This window comes from Bubalus kerabau, chromosome 16, assembly GCF_029407905.1.
Source record: "Bubalus kerabau isolate K-KA32 ecotype Philippines breed swamp buffalo chromosome 16, PCC_UOA_SB_1v2, whole genome shotgun sequence".
Classification (NCBI taxonomy): domain Eukaryota; kingdom Metazoa; phylum Chordata; class Mammalia; order Artiodactyla; family Bovidae; genus Bubalus; species Bubalus kerabau.
In genome coordinates, this window is record NC_073639.1 from 6,040,941 (window position 1) to 6,060,035 (window position 19,095).

Sequence of the window (19,095 nt, forward strand, 5' to 3'; positions counted from 1 at the left end):
TCATTTGGTTTTAATCACTCAACAAATGCATATTGAATGTTCACAGCAGTGTCCTATCTTTCTTGGGATACCACAATGGGAGTAGATATGATCCTTCAGTTCATCAGGAGTTTACTGTGTATTGTCATTAGGGAAGAACACTTGGCCTCCTGTATTTAAATTGCACTATGGCTAGGAAACTTCCACCTCACATTTCAGAAGGGATAAGTATGGGAAGAACATTCTTGCTCCACAATCTGCTTAAGCAGATCAGAGAAAACTAAACAGTACCTGGCTAAGCTTCTTTCTTCTGACTCTGTGGTTCAGATGTGAGTAAGAGAGGTGGTACAAAGGGAGACAGAGAAAGTCCTTTGTATCACAGCTAAATGAATGGATCTCTCCAATTCAGACCAGAAGTGTGATTACAGTAAGCTTCTTATTCCACTCTTGTCCTGTAGGTTAGCTTTACCAGTAAGGCTGGCAATTTGATATAAGCCTTTCTAACTTTAGTGTGCTATGTCCTAATTTGTTATAAAAATCTGGAGAAGAGATGGGCTTATCAAAGCCAAACAGTTATTGTATATTGAATAAGATCATCTGACCAAGTGGATATTGGGGTTGTTCACTATAGCTGTTACAACAAATTGCCACAAATTAGACTTAAAACAACAGAAGTCTTTTTTCAGTTCTGGAGATCAGAAGTCCAAAATCGAAGTGTGGGTAGGGTCATATTCTCTCTGAAGGCTCTAGAGAGAAATCCTTCCTTGCTTCTTCCAGCTTCTGGTGGTTGTCAGAAATCTTTGGTGGGCCTTGGCTGTCAGCTGCATCACTCTAATCCCTGTCTCCATCATCACATGGCCTTTTCCCCTTGGTCTCTGTGTCTCCCCTCACTTTCCTCTAAAAAAACACACCAGTCATTTGACTTAGGGTCCACCCTAGTCTAGTATATCCTCATCTTAATTAATTCCATCTGAGATTCAGGATAGACATGAATTTTGAGGGATATTATTCAGACTGGTAGTGATGCCTAACTAAATCCTCTTTGTGATGCATGTTACGTCCCTTGATTAAAGAAAAAAGTATTCCTAAAGTTTTTAAAGTAACATTATATAATGACAGAAAGTTTAATTGAAAAATATCTACTCATAATCCCACCACTTAATAAAAACAATGTTCATTATTCTTATTCCCTTTGGGGCTATTTTTCCTATACTTATTTTATCATATTTGTCATCTTAACATTCATAATGTTTTGTATTATGCTTTTTTTTTTTTTAATCTCTTAGCACTGAGCTCATGAAGTGTTTCTGTGTTGCTAGGTGATCTTGAGACTACATTCACCTTAATGATGGTAACATAGCCCATAATGTAGATTTATTATTTTATTGTTGGGCATATTAAATACTTTTGTTTTTAATAATCTAAAATTTTCTTATTCCTGATTATAAAATTTTCCCGAGCATGCTGTGAATCTTCTTTAAGCCTGCCTTCTCAGGGATTTCCATTAATTTTTTGTCAATCTTTCTTTCTCCTATATCCATTATCTTTGCTTCTGGAAAGGTCTGTTATCATCCACATTCAACTATGCTCATGTCTCTTAAACTATGTATGAATTCTTATATGACACTGTACCTCTCTCTCTACTGCCTTACTTTCCTTCAGGTGTCACAGCTGGATATGGAAAGGGTGACGCTTTCTATTTTGCTGCAGCCTCACTTCCTACATTTCCTTCGTGTGTGTGTTTGTATGATGATACATATCTATACTTTTCTGTTAAATTAACTCAGTATTCCTGGGGTAAAATCTAGTCGATCATAGTAGGTTATTTTAGTGTGAGATTTTATTTCTTAATATTTTGTTAAGACTTCTGCATCTGTATTTATGGAGGCAGACTATAATTTTTTCCTAATAATGTTATTGTCAGGCATGGGTATCACATGAATTGGGGAGTGTCTCTTTCTTTTTGTTTTCTAAAATTTGGTATGAAACCAAAAATTTGGTATCATTTTTCCCAGAGTTGGAAGACTTCACCAGCAAAATTATCTGGGCCTAGAATTTTCTTTGTGGAGAGGTCTTTGATACTAAATTTGATTGTTTCCTTTTTTGGATAGATACTTTGGTATTCACATTTGCTACTTCATCAGTTTAGTAATTTTTGTCTGTTTAGAAATTTGACCACTTTTTCTGAGGTGCTGTATTTATAAAGTTGTTTGTGATATTCCCTTATGCTTTTGATGGCAATAAAATTATCATGACATTCCATCTTCCATCTCTAATGTATAGTTTGTGTTTTCTGTCTTTTTTGTTAAATTTTGATAGGCATTGCTCAGTTTTGTTAAAACTTTTCTAAGAACCAATGTTGACTTAGTTTTCTCTATTGTTTGTATCCAGTTTCACTGATTTTTAATCTTTATTATTTCTTTCTTTTATTTTCTTTGGGTTTAATTTGCTTATCTTTAAGTTAGAAAATGTGTCCCTTCATTTTAAGCTTTTCATCCTTTCTATAAAAACTATGAATTTTCCTCTAACACTTGATTAACAGCACCATTTTTGATGACATTTATTTTCATTATCAGACTTCCCTGGTGGCTCAGATGGTAAAAGCATCCACCTACCATGCGGGAGACCTGGGTTTGATCCCTGAGTTGGGAAGATCCCCTGGAGAAGGAAATGGCAACCCACTCCAGTACTGTTGCCTGGAAAATCCCATGGATGGAGTAGCCTACTACTCCATCCATGGGGTTGCAAAGAGTCAGACACGACTGAGCAACTTCACTTTCATTTTCATTATCATTCCTTTAAATATGTTTTCTAATTTTCCTTGTGATCTCTGTTTTGAACAAATGGTTATTTTATGGTGAATGATTTTAAACTTTTAGTCTTAGACTTTTAAAGAACTAAAAGAATAGAATAAACATTTGTAGTTTTCTTAGATTTATATACCATTTCTAAGGATCCTCATTTCTTCCTTTAGATTCATATTCCTTCTAATGTTATTTCCCTTCAATCTTAAGAACTTATTTTTATTTTTCTTGTAATATAGATTTGCCAGTGACAGGTTTGCTCAGTCTTTACTTATCTAAAAAAATTCACTTCATCTTCATTTTTGAAGGATGACTTAGCTGAATATGTACTTGGCTGACAGGTCTCTTCTGCTACCTCCAGCTTTTTATAGGTTTCCATTTTTCCTGACCTCTATGATTTCTGTTAGAAAATCAGCAGAAATTTATCTTGTTGTACTTATTATATAACATTTTGGGGTTTTTTTCTGACAACTTTCAGAATTTTTTTCTCAAGACTTTATCTTTTTTCTTTGAATTACAATAATTTGACTACAAGGTACATAGGTGTAGTTTTTCTTTATATTTATCCTGCTTGGGTTTCGTTGAGGTTTCAGGATCTGTAAACTGATATTTTCCATGAAAATGGGAAGTTAATTTTTTTTTCTGTTTTCTTTTCTCTTGTTTGTAATCTAGTGCATTGACATTTTTAATATGTCTCACTGATCTCTCATGTTCATGTTCATGTTTCTTCAGTCTTTTTACCCTTTGTTTTCTTCAGTTTCTGTCTTCAGAGACTTTGAGTTCACTGCTTTTTTCTACCATATCTGATCTGCTGTTAAGTCTATCCAGTTTTTTTTTTTTTTTTCAGTACTGTTCAACTCTGGAATTTCCAATTTTTTTTGTTGTTGTTGTATTTTCTGTATGTAATAAGATACCCATTTGTTCCACCACTGTGTATATATTTTTCCTCCTAAATGCTTGAAGATATTTATGAAACCTACTTTAAAGTTCTTGTTTGCCAATTGCAATATCTGGGTCATCGCTGGGTTGGTTACTATAGACTATTTTTGTTGTTTGTATTCATAGTATAAGTCACTATTTTCTGTTACTTAATATTTTGATTGAATACTGAATATTATGGATGATAAGTTGTAGACATTTTGGATTCTATTATGTTTCTCTGAACATGTGTTCTATCATACTGATTTTGTGGCCAGACTCAAATTTCCAACTCTGTCTCCCTTGCCATGGACATTGACTAAAACTTCTGCTTAGTTTTTTTTACTTTCTAGCTACTACAGTTTTACAGGGCCCTCTGAGGTCTTTTCCATGCCATGCATAGTTGAGCCAAAGGTTTGAGGTGGATTTTATATGCAGATTTTGGGGTTCTTGCCCTCTGCAGCTCTTCTCCAAATTTATTGGCTGATCATCTATTCCTAAACCCTATTCTCTGACTCCTCAAGCAAGTCTGGTAGGGTTGCAGCCACTACTACTAGAGCTACACAGTTGGGGAAATGTTCTCAGGAGAAAAGCTACTAACTTGCAAATCTCCTTGGGTAAAGCTGCATCCCTTAGGGTAGACTCCGGTGTTTTAGCACTTCTGCCATCTTCCCAGATGGTTTCTCTCTATTGCTTTTGACATTAAATATATGGGAAAAAAATAAAAAATTTTATACTACAAAAATCAAACTTCTTCTAGTATCATCACCCTTAGACTAGAGTATTATCCTATAAAATGATGTTTCATATAGGAACACAAATATAATTACTTCATTTCATATACTGCTACTGCTAAGTCACTTCAGTGGTATCCAACTCTGTGTGACCCCATAGACGTCAGCCCACCAGGCTCTCCTGCCCCTGGAATTCTCCAAGCAAGAACACTGGAGTGGGTTGCCATTTCCTTCTCCAATGCATAAAAGTGAAAAAGTGAAAGTGAAGTCGCTCAGTCGTGTCCGAGTCTTAGCGACCCCATGGACTGCAGCCCACCAGGCTCCTCCATCCATGGGATTTTCCAGGCAAGAGTGCTGGAGTGGGGTGCCATTGCCTTCTCCTTCATTTCTTATATAATTATTTTATTTCAGATACAGTAATTTTGAGGAAAACTAAAGTGCATGAAATCTATGTACTTTTTAATCTAAAATATTTGGAATAGCTACTTGGTTTTTGGGCTTCCTAGGTGGCACTAGTGGTAAAGAACCCACCTGCCAATGTGGGAGATAAAAGAGATGTGAGTTCTATCCCTGGGTCAGGAAGATTCCCTGGAGGAGGAAATGGCAACCCACTCCAATGTTCTTGCCTGGAGAATCCCATGGACAGAGGAGCCTGGCGAGCTACAGTCCATAGAGTCACGAAGAGTCAGACATGACTGAATCAACAACACACACACACGCACTTGGTTTTATGAATTGCTTTTGTTTGAACAACTATTAATATTTGTTTCAAACCCTGGTGGCTCAGACGGTAAAGCGTCTGCCTGCAATGCGGGAGACCCAGGTTAGATTCCTGAGTCGGGAAGATCCCCTAGAGAAAGAAATGGCAATCCACTCCAGCACTCTTGCCTGGAAAAATCTCATGGATGGAGGAACCTGATAGGCTACAGTCCATGGGGTCTCAAAGAGTCGGACACGACTGAGTGACTTCACTTTCAAGGGTTTTTGACCTACGATCTTTATGCTTTCTTAGAAAGTATATGGAGAAGGAAATGGCAACCCACTCCAGTGTTCTTGCCTGGAGAATCCCAGGAAGGGCGGAGCCTGTTGGGCTGCTGACTATGGGGTCGCACAGAGTCGGACAAGACTGAAGCGACTTAGCAGCAGCAGCAGCAGCAGGAAGTATATACTTAGAGAAAGAGATGTCAAATACTTAAGTATTTCTGGGATTTGATTCTAGAGCAGCAGTAGTTTTGAAAATTGCTAAAAATGGATTTAGAAGTTTCAGTTAAAGAACTGAACTAGCTCTTAACTTGAAAGTAAAGTATATTATAACCTCCTTTGACTTAAGCCTTATGGTGTTTCAGTAGAAAACTAATAATGCATATTTCAGAGTTATGATGTAGTTTTACTATTGCTATTGCCCTCCACAAATATTGAGAAGTAAACTTACATAGTTTCTTTAAATAGGATCCATGGTTAACAAGTATACCATCATCATCTGTTAAAGAAAATGTTAAAGATTCCTTTTCACTAGGATCTGAAGAAAAAGCCTCCATTACAGGTGATTATATTAAAGTATCCCACCTTATTTTATTTGTGAACTTCTGTATTGCTTAGAATGCCATATAAGTATGCCAAAAGAATAATACTTCACATAGTTACAGGAACAATATATGTTTATGTTTGCCTGAGTTTTAATCTCATCGATGCAAATTACTAACCTTGTGGTTATAGATGCAGAACTTAATTCCTCATGCCTCAATCCACCAAGTTATAATAATCAAACTCATTAGGCTGTTGTGAAAATTAAGTGGCACTATGCATTTTAGCCACGTACTCAATTCTTGACACAAGTAGAGTATTCACTCAGGGTAAGCCATTATTATGTATTTGTTGCTCCAGTACTCAGCATAATGGTTAGGTGAACTTTTAAATTGAGACTAAGGTAGACTTAAATCCAGGTACAACTACATGAGAAGGTAACTAACCTTTCTGGCCCTATGTATGGATCTTTAAAATGGGCATGAGTAGAGTGGTTGTAAGAATTAAATTAATTAATACATGTAAAGCACATATAACAGGACCATAGTTAACACACAGTCAGTGTGAGGTATGAATAAGTAAACATTCTTTCTTTCCTTAGTCCTATGACATATAAAGGCATAGCTGTTTCTAAGGTTGGGATGTATAACTAACATTTATTAAGTGCTTACTATGTAGTATAATTTTTATCATTTTACAGATGAGAAAAACTGAAGTGCAAAGATATTGGGAAATACACCCAAGGTCAGTGATGGAGCCATAATTTGAATCTTTGGCTCCAAAGTCACATTGAGTAGCAGAATACATTATTGATACTTTGAATCATGAGTACTGTCCAAATATGAACATATAATTGAAATTATAAGGTGATATTATATCTAGCTTACCTCAAAATAAGTTCCCCAAAAATGGCTGTAATGAAAGCCTCAGCATTAAGACTTTGACAGTGAAGATACAGGTTTGGCCAGGTACTAGTAGAACTGAAAGTTGGTGATCAGCACAGAAAGCACTGATTTTCTGTTGTACATTCTAAAGTGTAATAGAATCAAAATAGTAGAAGCAATTCTGTAAAAGCAAAACTGAATCCTCCATGCCAGAGCCTAAGCCTTTCCCTAGAGCACTGAGATGGTGAGTATTAGGCCTTCCTTTCCTGCCCTTTTGTTATCAGAGGCAACACTGCATCTTAGTGGGAGTAAAACTCTGGCAGATGACTTTATTCTCTGTGTGGTAGACTCTTCCAGAATTGCACTGATTCTTGGTTTTCTCTGTATCTGTACAATTTCACAACTGCCATCGCTAGTAACTGTGGTAGCTTAGAGATCTATGCCTTTTGTTCCAGCTAAGAAACACAAGCTTTTAAATAGAATAGATATTGCTATCTCATTTACTTGATTTATACAAGCATTTGTGGCATGTCTATATTTCAAGATGGTTATTCCATTCTGTTTACTTATATAGTATTTTTCTAAGGTGTGCCAAATGCTTAATAGGTTTAGTAGCCATTTTCTCTGTTATAGATCACTTTGGAAAAATGCTTATTCAAGTTTAATATGGTTGTTTTCTCCATTTCTATTTTACAAGAAAGATCAGAGACAGTTTTCATTTAGCAGAAAGCAAATGCATCAGTTATCCATCTCATTAATTCAGAAGGGAGATTTAATTCTGTTACTTTGTCACAAAGTAGATCAGAATGAAGAATGCACTGAAAGCCATAATTCCTTGAAATCAACTGAAAATGAAAAGAACTCCTTTTTGATAGACTTTGTTACTACTGCACTTGAGAAACCCAAGGAAAGTCAAGTGACTGTTGGTGACGTTGAAGAAGAAAAGGAGAAAGCTGAACTGATTATGAATGGTGACTTAACAGCTGAAGATGCACCACCGCTACAACTTCAGAGTATCTTAGGTACTGAGTCTTCACAGGTATTTATATAAAATTATGCCTTCTATACTATACCTTAAAACTCCACATAGGACTCTAAAATGTTTTATCTCCCATGTTAGGCACTTCTGAATTGTCTGTGTGAGACTCATCTTCTGACAGTGAGATCATACTTCCATGTGGTCCTTACTCAGTGGAATTTTCACTTCAGAGACGTGTTGGAGTGAATACAGTAAAGCCCAACATTTCATTAAAATTTTCAGAGGCATATGATCATAATATTCTTTTAAATGTTTCAGAAATATATACCCAGAAGTGGGTAGATTTCTATAGGTCTTCACGTTATAAAAATATAGCTCTCTGGGATAATTTCTGAGGGTTTGCAATTAGTGAAAGGTATTCCTTTGGATATCATCTTTAAATACTTAAAAAATTTTAAAAATAAAAATCTTTTAAGAAATATTTATCAGCATCCATACCTATTTAAGTGGAAGGTCAGGGTCATTATCAGGAATATTATTATCATTACCTTGAGAACCAGATTTGTGATACGTAGGATTACTTGTCCCTGTGCAATACTGCAGGCGCCCTTGGTGACTTAGAGGTAAAGAATCTGCCAATGCAGGGAACACGGGTTCGTCCCTGGGTTGGGAAGATCCCCTGGAGAAGGGAATGGCAACCCACTTCAGTATTTTTGCCTGCAGAATCCCATGAACAGAGAAGCCTACAGTTCATGGGGTCGCAAAGAGTTGACAACAAACAGCAATATACTATATTACACTAGAGTACTATACTGTTAAAATTTATGGTGGAGCATTTTTAGTGTCTATTTCTCCTGAGTTTTCTTTATCCAGTTTCTCCTGCAGTTAACTGGTAGATATGTGTATTTACTATTGGGGAAAATAACAGTTATCTGAAAACTTGTGGTCAAACAGGACTTTTATAATACAGGCTATTATATTTTTATTACATTTTAAGGAGAAGCTTCATTAAGCCATATCACAGGTATATTTCCTTAGGAAAAACACTCATGCCAAGTTAGGGATGTGTTTACATCTGTGCTCTCATGTTCATGCTAACACCCATCTGTCTGTGGAAAGTAGAAAAGTCATTCCTTAAAAGGAAGAATGGTATTCTGGAATTTAAAGACAAGGTTTTAGAAATGTTTAACAGAGGTAATTCTAAATTAGAACAGGTAGTTTATATATAGCAAGTAAGATTATAACATATTTCTTTTGACTGAATCTTTGGCTTTATTCTTCTCCTTACCAAGTGATTCTAAGTCTGAATAAGTAATTCCCCTCTAAGGTCTCTTTGTTGGACTCTCATCATGGAATAAAATGCAGGCTTCTCACCACTGCCTGCAGGTCTCTCATGGTTCTTTCTGGACCTCATGCTCCTCAGCTCTCCCTGACGCTCACTGTGTCTCAGCATCTTTCACTGGCTTTTGCTTCTCACAGCTATCAAGGTCTCCACAGATTGTCACATGGCCCTTTTCTATCCATCATCTGTCTGAGCTCTGACGTCACATTCTCAGGGGCCCTTCCCTGATCACCTGCATTAAAGTAGCTCCTCAACTCCACTCTGTCACTGCTATTACACCCTACTTTATCACTTTCATGAGTCACATCATTTATGTGTTTAGTATCAGTGAGTTTCCCTGAAATGTGATATCCTTATTTGTTCCTGATGACCGCTATGCTTAACATATAGTAGATGCTCAAAAAACATTGACTTTCTAGCAGTTGGCCTCTAACTATAATTGTGATATATACAGTGAGTAATCTTTTGCTTTTCTATTTAATAGAAAGCAATTCAAGATAGAAATATGAAGAATAAAAAATCAACAAATAATAGAGCATCCAGTGCATCTGGCAGGTAATAAAGTTTTCATTTTCCTTCAGTTATAGGTTTATATTTCAATAAAGGAGGTTTTAGTTTTATTTCTGAAAGTAAATTTCATTTGGTATTCTTAATTTTCTTCTTATGAGAATGATCAATCCCCCTAGTTGAATATATTCTTTTATAAAAGGGATTGATTAAGGATCCTCTATGTTCTACATTGCTCATGAGATGGAGTTTCTTTCTCCTATTTTTCCTGAGACAGTAGATATAAAGTAGTAATAATGCTGAGGTCTAGCATTCACCTTCTCTGTTAAGTGTCTTTGTCCAACACATGTAAAATTATACTTTAAACTTTGAGGTTCTATGCACTAAGTTGGTTTATTAAAATGATAAGAACTGATCATCATTCATACTGATGCCTAACTCATAGGTGCTAATCAAAACTTTCTGCATCTTTTAAATTATCATTAATCAAATAGAACAGGGGTCAGCAAACTTTTGCAGTGAATTTGCCAATTAGTACGTATGGCTGGTCCTATAGGCCATATGGTCTCTGTTGTAATTATTCACATCTGCTATTGTAGCAGGGAGGCCATTGTTGGCATTATGAAAATAAATGAAGTAGCTCTGGTGTAATAACTTTATATACCAGAAGAGATCGTGAGCCAGATTTTCCCACCAACCCCAAGTTAGAGGCTATTAGTCTAACTTTATATTTAAGATGGTTTATCTAGCAGAATGGGGCTTCTCTGGTGGATCAGCAGTAAAGAATCTGCCTGCCAGTGAGGGAGAAGGGGTTTGATCTTTGGGTCAGGAAGATTCCCTGGAGAAGGAAATAGCAACCACTCCAGTATTCTTGCCTGGGAAATCCCATGGACAGAGGAGCCTGGAGGGCCACAGTCCATGGGGTTGCAGAGTTGAACATGACTTAGTGAGTAAACAACAGTAGCAGCAGCAGCAATGTAGCAAAATAATACAAGAAACTATTAAAACCTACTTATTAATATTGTTTTTTCCCATGTAACTTGAGTCCATGTTTTTAAATAATGTTTTAATTATAAATAACATAAAAAGAAAAATTACTTTGAAGCTATATATAAAGTAATAAAATTTAAATTATATTGAAGGGGTCTTTGTGTACTAATAAAATACCACATCATTTTCAAAGTAATTATAATTTATTAAATTATAATGCAGTTTTTAGATATAGTAGTTTCAATCTTTCTTCTGCCATTGTAATTGTAATAGTTTGTCTTGATTCATTTGGATCTTTTCAGATTAATGACCTCTGAGTTCTTAAAGAAGCCTAGTTCTCTAAGGAGGATTCCGTCGACAGCTCCAGCTTCTCACTATTTAGGGACTTTGAGAGTCTTGGACCAAAAGCCCTCACAGAAACAGAACACAGAACCTGACAGAGCAGATAACCTAAGGGCAACTGTTTATCAGGTAAAAAGGAAAATATATATTCTTTTAAAATTAGAATTAATCACATAAGATTTTTTTATCAGGAAGTAAAATGAACCTGTCAGAAATGATGATTTATTAACTCATTTCCTTAATAATACCTGAGCAATCCAAATCTCCTCCCAAGTTTGCTTGTGTGTGTGTGTTAGTCGTTCAGTTGTGTTCGACTTTTTGTGACCCCCATGAACTGTAGCCTGCCAAGCTTCTCTGTCCATGGAATTCTCCAGGCAAGAATACTAGGGTGAGTTGCCATTCCCTTCTCCAGGGGATCTTCCCAACCCAGGAACTGAACCCACATCTCCCTTATTGCAGGCAGATTCTTTACCATCTGAGCCACCAGGGCTACTTGAAACTTTGCTTAACTGATCATAATTGTAAAGAAAGAGAATTTGCCATAGCAATTGATAAAAATATAATAAAAGCAAGATATAGTTAAGGTATATCTATGTTTTTATACTTTTTCAACTTAAAGTTTATATTGTTATGAACAAGTGTTTTAATATTTTTTTCTTTCCTGAGAGTTTTTGTATTTGAGTCAAACTTACCTAGAAAAAAGCTTTTCTAATTTTTCAAAATTCCAAACAGATGTCTTTTTTGATCTTATTTGTTATGTAAAATACAAATAGAAAATATATTTTAATATGTATTTTTAATGCATAGAAATATGAAAATAGAAAATTGTCCATGTGAATTTCAGAGAAAATGTTAATATATTCAGTCATCATAGTCAGTCTGTGAAATCTGTTCCTAGTACTGAGAAAGATAACATAGATATGATTTTCTTAATGCTTGTTCATTGTTATATATTAGAATATTATCAGAAAAAGAGGAATGATATTAGCACATATAAAGTTTGTAAGGTTTATGTTTTAGTTTTTTTAAGTTTTAATTATATATTTCAGAAATAAATAAGAATTCTAATTTATTTCCAAAACTTTGCATAACATATAGCCTTTTTCTTCTTCTCACAGGAGTGGTTAGAAAAGAAAAATATTTATTTACATGAAATGCACAGAATTAAAAGAATTGAAAGTGAAAACTTAAGGATTCAAAATGAACAGGTATTCTGAAATATAGAAATGAAAAATATTCTGGATTTTTAAGTCAATAAAATAGTCTCAAATGCTTAATATTTTTAAATCACCTGTTTTTTAAATGGTGAAATAAATTGTATATAAAAGAAATGATTTCTGATTTTATTTCTCTAGTCCCTTATACATTTTTAGTTGATATAACTGGTTTACATGAAAACAAAGATATACAAATTTTCTTATATGTGTGCAATAGCTTTGGCACTATTGATTATGAATATTTTTTTTCTTGTGACCATGTACCTATTTCATTCTTAAACATTGACTTCAGTATTACAACTTAGCCAAGAATATAAAGGGTCTTCAGACGTTAACCTTCAGTTGTCCTCTTTTCTTGATTCATGGCCCTAACATTCTAGGTTCCTATGCAATATTGCTCTTTACAGCATTGGACCTTGCTTCTATCACCAGACACATCTACAACTGGGTATTGTTTTTGCTTTGGCTCCATCCCTTCATTCCTTCTGGAGTTATTTCTCCACTGATCTCCAGTAGCATATTGGGCACCTACTGACCTGGGGAGTTCCTCTTTCAGTATCCTATCATTTGCCTTTTCATACTGTTCATGGGGTTCTCAAGGCAAGAACACTGAAGTGGCTTGCCATTCCCTTCTCCAGTGGACCACATTCTGTCAGACCTCTCCACCATGACCTGCCCTTCTTGGGTGGCCCCACACGGCATGGCTTAGTTTCATTGAGTTAGACAAGGCTGTGGTCCTAGTGTGATTAGATTGACTAGTTTTCTGTGATTATGGTCTCAGTGTGTCTCTCCTCTGATGCCTTTTCGCAACACCTACCATCTTACTTGGATTTCTCTTACCTTGGACGTGGGGTATCTCTTCACAGCTGCTCCAGCAAAGTGCAGCCACTGCTCCTTACCTTGGACGAGGGGTATCTCCTCACAGCCACTGCCCCTGACCTCGGACGTGGGGTAGCTCCTCTTGGCCCATGCCCCTGACCTTGAGCACAGGGTAGCTCCTCTTGGCCAGGCTTCTGCGTGGTCCATCACAGCCGAAGCGCAGAACATTTCATGCAAAGATGGGCTCAATAAAGGACAGAAATGGTATGGACCTAACAGAAGCAGAAGATATTAAGAAGAGATGGCAAGAATACAGAGAAGAACTGTACAAAAAAGGTCTTCACGACCCAGATAATCACGATGGTGTGATCAGTCACCTAGAGCCAGACATCCTGGAATGTGAAGTCAAGTGGGCCTTAGAAAGCATCACTACGAACAAAGCTAGTGGAGGTGATGGAATTACAGTTGAGCTATTTCAAATCCTGGATGATGATGCTGTGAAAGTGCTGCACTCAATTTGCCAGTAAATTTGGAAAACTCAGCAGTGGCCACAGGACTGGAAAAGGTCAGTTTTCATTCCAATCCCAAAGAAAGGCAATGCCAAAGAATGCTCAAGCCACTGCACAATTGCACTCATCTCACACGTTAGTAAAGTAATGCTCAAAATTCTCCAAGCCAGGCTTAAAGCTCAACATTCAGCAAACAAAGATCATGGCATCTAGTCCCATCACTTCATGGGAAACAGATGGGGAAACAGTGAAAACAGTGTCAAACTTTATTTTTGGGGGCTCCAAAATCACTGCAGATGGTGATTGCAGCCATGAAATTAAAAGACGCTTACTCCTTGGAAGAAAAGTTATGAACAACCTAGATAGCATATTGAAAAGCAGAGACATTACTTTGCCAACAATTGTCTGTCTAGTCAAGGCTATGGTTTTTCCAGTGGTCATGTATGGATGTGAGAGTTGGACTATAAAGAAAGCTGAGTGCTGAAGAATTGATGCTTTTGAACTGTGGTGTTGGAGAAGACTCTGGAGAGTCCCTTGGGCTGCAAAGAGATCCAACCAGTCCATCCTAAAGGAGATCAGTCCTGGGTGTTCATTGGAAGGACTGATGCTGAAGCTGAAACTCCAGTACTTTGGCCACCTCATGCGAAGAGTTGACTCATTGGAAAAGATCCTGATGCTGGGAGGGATTGGGGGCAGGAGGAGAAGGGGACAACAGGATGAGATGGCTGGATTTCATCACTGACTCGCTGGACATGAGTTTGGGTGAATTCTGGGAGTTGGTAATGGACAGGGAGGCCTGGCATGCTGCTATTCATGGGTTGGACACGACTGAGCGACTGAACTGAACTGAACTGAACTGTCCCCTTTTCTATCATGAATTTTTTCGTGTCTTTAAGACCAACCTCTACCTGAGTGATTGCCCCTGTCCTTCCCATTGAATGGAGCTGGGCTCTCATTTCAGTCTCACTTGTACTTCACTTTCTGCCTCTAACTCCTGCCCCATAGCCTACAACATGCTCATTTGTTTCTCATCTACTAATGTAAAACCACTGAAGAAAATAGAACAAAACAAAACAAACCCTTCATTGTGTTTTTCAATACTACCAGGAATAGAAATAACTCTGAGTGGAGCAGCCCTGCAGGGGTGGTGCCTGGACTCTGGGCCATGTTTCAGCTTGATCTGCCACAGTCAGTGCCAGACGCCTCATTTGGTCTTCACAGCTCAGTGAGGGTGGCTATACTTCTCCTTCTAAATTATGTTTTCTCTGTAATAAGACTTTATAGCATTTAATCCTAAGCAATATTATAAGGCAAACAGAATATCATGGGATTAGACTGAAGTAAGCAAAGTAATAACATTTTCCAGTCTGGCCCATGTTTTCAACATTTGGGACATGTTTATGCAATAAGAATTGTATGATCTGATGTCAGTCAAAACTCAGGGTTAAAGCAAAGACCTGTGGCTTACTATGTGACTTGGCCAATTTATCTTACTTTGACTGTAATTTTAAACTGAAATAGGTTAATTGGTAGTGCAAAGTGCTCATAATGAAATATTGCATTAAAAGGAAAATATTAGGGAAGTTACAGGCCAGAGAGGTAAAATTAGTAAATTAAATTTTTTTTTTAAATTACCTCTCCGGCCTGTAACTTCCCTGATATTTTTCTTTTAATGCAATATTTCATTATGAGCACTTTACACTACCAATTAACCAATTTCAGTTTACTCTGAAAACATTTGTTCAGTACACTTCCCAAAAAAGGTTCCTTTCCATGCATGGTAGTACATCAGTATCTGAGAAGTGCTTAGAAAAGGGCATTTTAAAATATAGTGAATAATTCAGATAACATTTTTTAAAAATTAATTTTTCTAAATCATTTAAAATAGATTGCTTTGAAATCTAACTTGATGAACATTAAGGAAAATAAAGACACATACTTATATGTATATCTATATTTGTAAATTTATATTTATTCATACACATATGACTATTATTTTTCCAAAATAGAAAAGAGCTGCTAAGAGAGAAGAAGCCTTAGCATCATTTGAGGCCTGGAAAGCCATGAAAGAAAAGGAAGCAAAGAAAATAGCTGCAAAAAAAAGGCTTGAGGAAAAAAACAAGAAGAAAACTGAAGAAGAAAATGCTATGAGGAAAGGAGAAGCACTGCAAGTATGCAATAGCTTTAATATCTTTCTTAATTTTAAATATTTTAAAATTAGTGATTAACTGTGCTTTTACTATTTTATTATATTCACATTCAATAAGAAGGTAATTCTTAACTTCTTCAGGCTTTTGAAAAATGGAAAGCAAAAAAGATGGAATACCTTAAGGAGAAAAATAAAAAAGAGAAAGAATATGAAAGAGCAAAGAAACAGAAAGAGGAGGAAACTGTTGCTGAGAAAAGAAAAGATAACTTAACTGCTGTTGAAAAATGGTAATCTAAAATAGCAAGTGTTTTGATAGATCTGAAATTAGTAACACTTTAGGTTTTTCTAAAATTCATTTACTTGAATGTTATTAATGTACTCAATCTTATTCCAGAGACACATTAGGGCATCTTTATTATATATTCTCCTTTAACTTGCCAATGTTTTATACTACCCTACATAGGAATGAAAAAAAGGAAGTTTTTTTCAAGGAAAAGGAAAAAGTAAAAATACATGAGAAAAGAAAAGAAGAACTGAAAAGAGCTGAGAAAAAAGAAAAAGATAAACAAGCTCTCGAGGAATATGAAAAATGGCTGGTAGGTGTTCTTTGTTAATGCAGTTGTGTATCTTAAATGTACTTTTTGTGACTTTTCTGTCCCTAATTCCAGTTCTGTTTGTCTCATGCCTACTGACTCTTTCTGCCTGGAAGTTGCCTTGTTGAATTCATCCTCTCCTTCTACATATATCATAATTTCTTCAATCTACTCATTTCTATTAATGATTGTGTGTATGCTCAGTGATGTCTGACTCTTTGTGACTCAGTGGACTGTAGCCCACAAGGCTGTTCTGTCCATGGGGTTTTCCAGGCAAGAATCCTGGGGTGGGTTGCTATTCCCTTCTCCATGGGATCTTTCTGGCCCAGGGATAAAACCCTGGTCTCCCACATCGCAAGCAGAATACCATCTGAGCTTGATTACCTTGGAATCATTAATGATTCTACTATTCCTTAAAGCACTCAGGCTTAAAACTTTAGTGATGATATTGTTGCCCATTTATCCTTTGCAATAATTCTCATATCTAAAATCGTAAAAAGCTGACAAGTGTATTACTGAAGCTATGCCAGGTTAGTTTATGTAGAACTTGGTCCCAACACACAGTGAAATAGTATTTAATGAGAAAGTTATTTCATTTTTTATTTCCTTTTGATCTTCCTGATGACCTCAAGGAGACTAACTTAAGTGGTTTTTAAATGAAAGAAAGCAAGTGTGAAGATTGGGAGAAATGATAATAAATGACTTTATATTTTTTGTTTCTTTCAATATACTTACGTTTATACTTGCTTTTCATTGAGGGCAAGCGAAATAACATTTTCTATCTTAAAACATCAGTATAAATATGTATTAATTGATTTTTGAATAAGTAAATACATTTCAGATGAATAAGTATTTTGTATGTTAAATTGCTTTTGGCATGTCTGACTCTTTGCGACCCCATCAACTGTAGCCTACCAGGCTCCTCTGTCCATGGGATTCTCCAGGCAAGGATGCTGGAATGGGTTGCCATGCCCTCCTCCACGGGATCTTCATGACTCAGGGATCGAACCCATGTCGCTTTCATCTCATGCATTGTCAGGCAGGTTCTTTACCACTAGTGCCACCCTGGGAAGCCTGATTGAATAGTTTATATTAGTCAAAAAGTGCAAAATTTCTCCACAGGGATTAGGGTCCAATAGGGTTTCTGATTAAAAAATTCATGTATTTTGTATATCAGCAAGTTAAAAGTATGTCATTCAGACATTTTTTTTTTTTTGCATCATTGCATATTTTTTAAATTTTTGCATTTTTGTATTCTCTGGTTAGGATTGAGGTTGAGCATTTTTCATTTGTATAAGTATTAATTGTATTTATTTTTCCTATAAAGAGTCCATTTTACACTGAACATAAACTGAACATTTCTTAGTTGGTCTTTTTCTTATTGATTTCTAGAAGCTTTTATATGTACTAGGGAAATTAGCCTATCATATCTGATATGAGTTACAAAATTTTTTTTCCCATTGCATTGTATTGTCAACTTTGCTCATATTATTTACTGAAGAATTTTATTTTATTTTCAGGTATCAAATCTATTAGTCTTTTTCTATGGCTTCTCAATTTTAGGAATAGTTGAAAGGACCTTCTCCAAAATCTGAAGTCAAAGCTCCCATTTTTCTTCTAATAACATTATGATTTTAATATCTTAAAATTTTAACATTTGCTCTACTTAGAACTTGTCTTGGTGTATGATGGAAAATATGATTCCATCTTTATTTTTTCCAAATGCATCTTTCATGAAACAACACTGATTTGAGATACATTAGATCATTCCCATATTTTTGGGTCTGTTTCTTGACTTCCTGTTTCATTGGTCAGTCTCACTAGAAATATTCCAGTGCTATACTCTTCCCCTTATCAGAACTTTATATATTTTCATATGTTTGTATTAATCTCCCTTCATAACTTCATTCAAAGTATTTCTGAATATTCTAGGTTTCTTCACATAAAGTTTAGAATCAGTAACTAGAGAAGCACACAGGACCCAAAGCAGGCTATTTAAAGTTAGGATAAAAGATGAAATACCTAGGAATAAACTTAGGAAATGCACAAGACCAGTATGAAGAAAACTTTAGAATACTCCTGAAATACACAAATGAATATTTGAGAAATTAGAACAAAACTACCCTCGGATAGAAATGGTATTATAATGATATTATAAAGATGTCAATTTTTCCCTGAAGTAATTTGCAAATTTAATGTAATCCTAATAAAAATACCAACAGAATTTATTCTCATGTATGTGTTGACTAATACTGCTATAATGCTAAATCTGTGCAGAGAAATAGTAATAAAATAAGGCAATCAAAATGGTTTCAGTGGTTTGAATGAGAATAGTAATGTTCTATGATGACTTTCTTAGACTGAACTTTTAATGCTTTATTATTTAAGCTTTGTACTGAGAAAAATTAAAAATTTTCTTATATTAAGGAGATGCATGCTAATTCTACTAGTATCTCTAAGAGTAGTGCATATGTGCTCAATTCGTTCAGTCATGCTGGATACTTTGGACTTGTAGCCTAACAGGCTCCTTTGTCTGCAGGATTCTTCAAGAATACTAAAGTGGGATTTTCCCAACCCAGGGATCGAATTCGTGTCTCTTACTTCTACTGCATTATCAGGAAGGTTCTTTACCACTAGCACCACCTGGGAAGCCCTTTAGAGTAGTGATTGAATATAAATGTCTCACTTTTCACTTTTATTTTCACATTGTCTCAAAAATTGGATAGAATTTGCCAAATGACTAAGTCATACGTGACTAATGTAAAATACTAAGTTAGGTACGTTAAGTTTTATTATAATGTTTAG

The 19,095-nt window shown here is 35.7% G+C and overlaps 1 protein-coding gene across 3 annotated transcripts in view; it reads left to right on the plus strand.

The window, feature by feature from the left end:
- The window catches only part of MAP9 (microtubule associated protein 9), a 31,219-nt gene extending 12,617 nt beyond the window's left edge, over positions 1–18,602 (plus strand). Inside the window, exons 6-14 of one of the 3 annotated variants that reach the window (XM_055550194.1) lie at positions 5,885–5,978; positions 7,644–7,882; positions 9,649–9,719; positions 10,964–11,132; positions 12,122–12,211; positions 15,558–15,719; positions 15,839–15,984; positions 16,161–16,293; positions 17,201–18,602. In XM_055550194.1, the coding sequence (XP_055406169.1) occupies positions 5,885–5,978; positions 7,644–7,882; positions 9,649–9,719; positions 10,964–11,132; positions 12,122–12,211; positions 15,558–15,719; positions 15,839–15,984; positions 16,161–16,293; positions 17,201–17,368 (1,272 nt within the window). In that variant the 3' untranslated portion in view covers positions 17,369–18,602. Of the gene's footprint in view, positions 1–5,884; positions 5,979–7,643; positions 7,883–9,648; positions 9,720–10,963; positions 11,133–12,121; positions 12,212–15,557; positions 15,720–15,838; positions 15,985–16,160; positions 16,327–17,200 lie in introns of those variants that run through there. The other 2 variants (XM_055550196.1, XM_055550197.1) reach the window with 2 other exon arrangements.
- Positions 18,603–19,095: the final 493 nt, after the last annotated feature.